Below are 7,463 nucleotides of genomic sequence, written 5' to 3'. Positions count from 1 at the left end.
ATAAATATATTTAAAATATAAACATAACCTATTTTTCTGCAATATATACATGCATGTGTGTGTGTGTATTTATATATACATAATAAATATACACAGCACACATACATATATTATGTCAAGAAAAACTTTTATTTTGGATGCGATTAATCACGATTAATCGTTTGACAGCACTAGTCAAAACACTGCAGAAATGTGTTTACAAAATAAAAAAACTTTTTAACACCCAATCCACCTCATTTTTTTGAAATGCAGAAATTCTATGAATGTGCAATGAAAATAATATATAATAATAATGATAAATTAAATAATAAATATAACAACAAATACAAACACAATCCAGTTTGTAATATGAAGCAGTGCCACCTACTTCTAAAAATCTCACAAAAAGGAACAAAAAACATCATAATAACTTTAAAATAACTTTTGGTTTAAACTCACAATTCTTCCTTCACTTAGAAAAACTGTTTTAAAGATTTAGATTCCAATTGTATGACAAATTTCCATTAGACTGAATTGAGTGATCTTTAAAGTCATTATGTGCATATAATGAATTCTGAATATATGTAAAGAATTTAATTAAAATTAATTAAATGTCCATGGAACTTAAATACCAAGAGCCCCAAACAGGAAGTTTGGTAATACTTCGAAATAAAACGTGGTACCACCTTACTCTTATTGGACGTGCAAAGTCTGATGTCAGCAGCACTGACTAATCTGTATCTGTTTTTAAATTTTTTAATCAGTATTGTTTGAACTGACTGCGAATGAATACTTAATTTCACTTTATGTACTGTAATGTTTAAACAAATTATTGCATCCTTCCTGATGACCCCAAACTTTTGAAACGTATCGTAGCCTATATCTGACAAGACACACACAGCGAAACAGTAAAAGGGAGAGAACCTGTCACTGATGGCTGATTCTCTGCTCTGTTCAGTGATCTGGAGGTCCTCTGATAGAGACGGACATAACTCAGGCTTAGGAGCAGATCTCCGTGCTCTGCCAGAGGATGCAGAGGCTTCCTTCCTTGCCCTCTGCCTCCAGGGAGTGCTGGAGAGAGGAGCTGGAGATTGATCCACAGGTGTCATATGTCTCTCTTCTATTACCTCTCTCTCTCTCCTCTCCCTCCCGTTCTGCTCCAGGCCATGTCCGTTCAGGTTATCCCTGTCTCTGCTTTCACTCCTCCACACCACTCCCTCCGAAGAGCTCTTTTTCAAGATGCCTTTAATCTGCACTGCATTCTGGGAGTAGCTGTCTGATGCAGGCTTCAGATGGGGTGATGAGGTGAGTTCAGAGGAGGAACCCCTCTCCTGTGAAGAGCTCAGCCCAGAGAGACGCACTTCACTGGGCTTCAGATTGATGGACTCAGCCTGCTGTCGGTCAGAGAGGTGAGGCGCCAGATGAAGACGAGGAAGCTCAACAGGCCCTTTCTGAAGCTAAGAGTGGAAGAAAGCTTGTCAATGTCTCTGAAAGAACCAGAGCAGGTACTCTAGAATTTATAGTCACAAAATAAACAATTCCCTGTATATATACAGTGGTGGCCAAAATGATTAGAACTCTAGTATTTTCACCAGCTAAAAAATGGTTTTAAGTAAGTTATTTCTATCCTTTGCTGTAGTGTGTCAGTCGGAAATATCAGTTTATATATCCAAACATTCATTTTGCCATTAATTGTAATAACCCAGATCTCTGTGTGGAGCACTGGCTGTTGTCAGGCTCCTTGCGCAAACAAAAATCTCACTGGATTTGTACAATTAATGGCAAAATGAATGTGTGAATTTTAATGCTTTGGTTAGCATTCTATATATATATATATATATATATATATATATATATATATCAATGGAAGATTTGCAGCCGCAAAATTGCATTACTGCAAATATCATAATTCCAATGACCAGTATTTCTACCATAATAATTATTTTTATTTTAAATTATCAATTTATACTGAATGAAGTGTCAACCCAGGAAGTGGTATAGAACTGTGCAAGCTTTGGATGTGTTGATGGATGCGATCTACTCTCTTTGTTTTGAACATCATCCGATCCAGACATATTCTTTGACAAAAGTTAGATTTTTCTCAGCATTTTATTCAAAATGTTGCATTGTAATGAAAACTACCAACATTCAAGCGTTAATACAAAATGAATGCATGAAGCTCTTTCTTTTGACATTGCATGTTTAGATATTCAAACATGCAAAATATTCTGGGGGCCATAAGATTTTTGTGAAAATTATCAAAAATCTTGGCAGTGACTGGCAACTTTAAACAAAACAAAGAAAAACACTGGGGTGAAAGAGTTAAGAAAAATTGCTATGCTGGTCCACCAGCTAAACATGCACCAGCCAGCATAAACCAGCATGAACATCTGGTCCTTTCATGAGGGTCACTAGATCTAAAGCTCTTGTAACACACTGATTTGTTCACCATACATACTGACTAGACAGATTTAACAGTTACTCCACAATTGGCAAATGGAGAGGACTTCTAGTAATCACAGATATGCAGACCTACACAGTATGTTCATGCACAGCAAATACACTTACCAAATTTACCTCATCCACAGTGATGGGCTGTGTGCGGTAACGTGCACCCTTCTGTCTACGTCTCTCAGAGGCCTCTAGAGGGCTGCCGTCTCTCGCGGGACTCCCCACAGCACCCAATATGGGCTGAGACAGTTTGTTGAAGAGAGCCAGTTTCTCACTCATCGACAGTTTAGTACCAGCATCATCCTCTACCTCAGGCTCAGCCTCACCTGCCTGTGGACTGGAGGAAGAATAACAGACAGTTAATACGCTTGTTATTAACTCTCAGAATTACTTTTTAATGTAACAGTGGCTCTTCTGTTGTGAGTAAAGCTAGAGATTGTGAGACAGATGGAGCGTTAAGCTGCAAGAAATTAGTCCTGCCTTACCTCGCTGCCATCACTGTTTCCTCAAAGGTGATTGGCTGAGTGAGTGCTCGAGGATCGTAGTTACGGCGAACTCTGCGCTCATGGAAACTATTACTGGAGCGAGGTTTGAGGAACGAGGAAGCCTCAGGTGAAGCTGTCTTCTCCAACTCCTGATAGAGGAACAACATAAATCAAAAATTAACGAATGAATGTTCATGCTACTTAAAATAAATGTGAATGGTGACCAAGGGCCATCAAACTCAAAAAATGACCATAAAAGTGATTTCAGATTTCAGTCGTTACATTCATGTTGGCATACACTCTAATATGCTCTACGTTTTGTCCCTGGTCACAATTCACTTTCATTGTACGTAAAACATTTTTGTGAAAATCTACTTATGTGTTCCCCACATCATCCACATAATCACATCAACATGTGGATGAAGGAATGACACAATTATCATAGGTGAACATTTAGGTGAACAATTCCTGTCATTTCTGTATCGGCAAAAATGAAATTGCAATACAATTTTAAATGTCTCTGGTGAAGTGGGTCAATGGCAGAATGAATAAAATAGAGCCTGGGTTGGCACTCTGGGTAAGAAAGACACAATAACCAACGAAACCCAGTGGGTCACGCTGTAACCAAACACTCCAGGTGTCTTATTACCACCTACAGTCCAAAGACAGACAAAGCGAAAGAACAGAGAAGAAAAAACATACTGGATCAGAAACGGAGAGAGAGAGTACTCCAAAATTACACATACCCAGAGACTTAAATGAGTGCATTCAAAATTAATCATCTAATGTTTCCTAGAAGTTGTTTTTCACAACTCATATATTTGCTTTATTCTAAAAAAAAAAACAAAAGCAGAAAAACTCTGGACGATCTTTGTATGTGAGTGTATGTTCTGAGTGTGTAATTTCTGAAAATATAAGACAATGACGCCTGACAAAACAGAATAATCATAAAAGTACTCAATACTAAAACACCAAAAGGTGTATTTTATGGTACCGGATAAGTATAGTCTACACTACAGTATATATAATTAGCTTCTATTAAGAACAGTAAATTGGGAAGTCCCCACATGGGTAAATATATACAAGGTGTGTGTGTATTCCATCCATGGCAATGACCTTTTTCTTTTCAGCCTGCAGCAGTTGCTAAAGAGATATGGTGGGCTCTTGTTTCACCTACTTTAAACAGAGACATCTTGGCAGCTACACTCATCTTGGCTCTGTCATCTGTCTTTACATCCACTGCAAGAAAAACAGCAAGCACACATTACATGTGGATAAGGATCACCGTGCTGATTCACACACACACACACACACACAGACACATATTTATCTAATTGAGGACATACCATAACTACTACTGTTTTTCAGAGTTGATTAAGTGAACTATAATGAATGAACTGTAACTCAATCCTTTCCATTAAAATACTTTTTGCAGTTTCAGAATTATTTAATATTTATAATATTTGGCCATAAATCTATAGTTGCCTAAATGCATACGCGCGCACACATGTGCATTTGATTCACCTTAGATCATAATGGCCAAATGTCTTTGTGAGATCACTAAATGACTAACAAACATATCATACCTACTCTCTCATGCACTCATAAACTCATTGCTCCATGTTTGGCCAAACTCACACACGGCCTGGCAGATGTATTCTTCACCTGTGTGTACTTCTCTTGACTGGCAGATTTACGGCTGATCTCAAACACACGCACATTTCTTCCCTCTGTTTGTCTCTCAGGTCATGTGTGAACTTAGTTCATTTTGCTAACTGTGTTTTTAGATGTTTAGATGATTTAGTGTGGCTTATTACTGTCCTAAAAATCATAACTTATATTTATCACTCTTTAAGCTTGCTCTAATGCAGCCTCTTAAGATTTATCCTCTCTCCAGTAATAAAACAGAGGACATTATAACTGTTTACGACAGTATCTACTTACTCAAAATATTTGCATGTGTAAAAGTGTATAAGAGTGTGTTTATGTTTTGGTTTACTATGGTATCCTACACACTTCCACTACACACAGTCTCACTTTGATCCATCGTTTTATTCCATCATAAAACTAGCAGTACTATAAAAATGTTCTTTTTAAAATAGGTATTACGTTGCATTGATACTATGTAGCGTTAAGAGTTACAAAACTTATGAAAGGCCACTCAGACTACAGTTAAACAATCACTGACCAAAAAAAAGAAATCTGCTATACATGTAAATACTACAGTATATACACTACCAATCAAAGTTTTGGGTCAGTAAGATTGTTTTTCTTTTACAAATAAATCAATACTTCATTCAGCATTAAATTGATCAAAAGTGGAATAATAACATTTACAATGTTTCATATAAATGGTGTTCTTTTGAACTTTCTATTAATCAAATAAATAACTGAATTCACTTTGGATAAAAGTGTCTGCTAAACTATTCAATGTAAACGTAAATCAAAGAATCTTGCAAAATATGTATCACGGTTTCCACAAAAATATTAAGCAACATTGATATTAATCATAAATGTTTCTTGAGCAGCAAATAAGCATATTAAAATTATTTCTGACAGAAAATGTGACACTGAAGACTGGAGTAATGATGCTGAAAATGTAGCTTTGCACATAGAAATAAATTACATTTTAATATATATTAAACTAGAAAACATTTTAATTTGAAATTGTAATAATATTTCACAATATATATCTTTAAAAAGCATTAAAAATTATACCAACCCCAAACTTTTGAAAAGTATACTAAAATGTCATCAACAATATTTCAGTATTATACCATCATCTTTGTTTTCACCTATTTATCTTGTTTAAATTATTTCTATTCAATTTCATGAGTTTTAGCTTAATTTACTAAAAACAAAAAGTGCAATGAGATTCTTACTGCAGGTTTTAACTTTGGAACCACATGAATTACTTAATTACTTAAATCACCTAAATTAAAAATGCAGCAATTTTATGCACTTACTTTGTGAGTTGTCTTGATTTCCATCGTCCATTCTTCTGTGAAATAAAGAAAAAACGAGAACTCTCAGAGTAACAGGAAGCACCAGACAATCACACTCAACCACTCACTCAAACCTTCTCATGCAAAGTAAAAGATACACAGAAAAAAGTGAGATGACTTCATGCCAGATCTGCTGTAACAAGCCTCTCCTGCACAACAGGCATTGTGACAGACACAGACACATCTGTGCAGGTTATAAGCATGACATAATGCTAACTATTAAAACTATGAGCTCTCACACACACCTTGTTTGATGATCCTATCTAGCACATAAGATACGTTGAGTTCATTTCCTGACTCAAAGGAAAGGACTGTGCTGACTTACGATCTCTGACATCTGTTAATATATTCCAGATAGTTATGATACTGAAAGGTACAATAGCACTAAAAACTCCTTTGATTTGACTCTTTAATCACTAAAATAGCAACAAACACGCCCAGCACGTTCTTAAACATTTATTTGTTACTATGCAGTGATTCAACAAAGTGTATATATTATAAATGTGTGTGTGTGTGTGTGTGTGTGTGTGGTAATACTTTGGTTTAGGGACCAAATCTCACTTATCTCATTAGCATGCATGTTACTGGCCTTGTCATGATCTCTAGCTGGAGTGCCCGTGAGCTTCGCTAGAGGGCACCCCATCCCGGACTTTACCACTCCATCAAAAAATTAATTTCCCATAATCCTTTGCTCGGACTCATCAACACTCACTCTTTGCACCTGTGTCTCATTTACTCTGTCTGCTCACCCTATATAAGCCTGGTTTAGTTTGTCATTCTCACCTCTGTTACACTGCATCTCTGAGCAGTTCTTCTGGTTCTATGTATCTTGGTTTTTGGACTCTTTGCCTGTGTGTTGACCCTTGCCTGCTGTCTGATTTTGATTCTGGACTTTCCTAATAAACACTGCATTTGGATCCTCACTCAGTCTCTGAGCAGTTCCGTAACAGAAGACTTCGCCAATAATGGATCCAGCAGTACAGATGATGTTTCTCCGCCAAGGTACATGTTCCATTGAGGATTATGTTGTGGATTTCCTTGAACTGGCACATGTGACTCAGTTAGATAAAATATACTTAATGATATTTTTTTCGAGGGGGCCTATCTGAACCTCTCAGTTCAAACATGCCACTGCATGACCCTAACTGGACACTGGAATATTATATTGACGTTGCATTACAGCTGAGTGGCTCTCCTTTTACCGTGGGAATTGCAGAGGAGAACGATTCTCCCATAGTAATCTCCACTCCTGAGCCTTGTCACAAGATGGCCGCCACGCCTGAGTCCCCGGCCAAGATGGCCGCCACGCCTGAGTCCCCGGCCAAGATGGCCGCCACGCCTGAGTCGGATGCGGAGCTTGGGCCAAGACTGATTGCTAGTGTGATGGACCCACCTCTGATGACGGTGCGAGCTGTAGGAATCCCAGTGATGTCCGCGCTCTCAAGCCCCGCCATCTTGGAGGTCATGCCACACTCTGCTGCCCTTCCTGTAATGGTCACCATTTTGAGCGTGTGGGCTGCACACTGCGCTCCTGAGGCCTCTC

The 7,463-nt window shown here is 37.7% G+C and overlaps 1 protein-coding gene across 2 annotated transcripts in view; it reads right to left on the bottom strand.

Moving 5' to 3' along the window:
• Positions 1–7,463, bottom strand: part of LOC107581739 (supervillin-like) — a 46,962-nt gene that overhangs the window by 9,828 nt on the left and 29,671 nt on the right. For both annotated transcript variants that reach the window (XM_016267390.1, XM_016267389.1), the window contains 5 exons: positions 5,882–5,916; positions 4,093–4,154; positions 2,916–3,064; positions 2,548–2,767; positions 904–1,436 (listed from right to left, as the gene is read on the bottom strand). In XM_016267390.1, coding sequence (XP_016122876.1) covers positions 904–1,436; positions 2,548–2,767; positions 2,916–3,064; positions 4,093–4,154; positions 5,882–5,916 — 999 coding nt within the window. The remainder of the gene's footprint in view (positions 1–903; positions 1,437–2,547; positions 2,768–2,915; positions 3,065–4,092; positions 4,155–5,881; positions 5,917–7,463) is intronic.

Source organism: Sinocyclocheilus grahami, unplaced genomic scaffold, assembly GCF_001515645.1.
Source record: "Sinocyclocheilus grahami isolate Dianchi unplaced genomic scaffold, SAMN03320097.WGS_v1.1 scaffold37.1, whole genome shotgun sequence".
NCBI lineage: Eukaryota > Metazoa > Chordata > Actinopteri > Cypriniformes > Cyprinidae > Sinocyclocheilus > Sinocyclocheilus grahami.
This window is presented reverse-complemented; position numbering and strand designations above follow the sequence as displayed.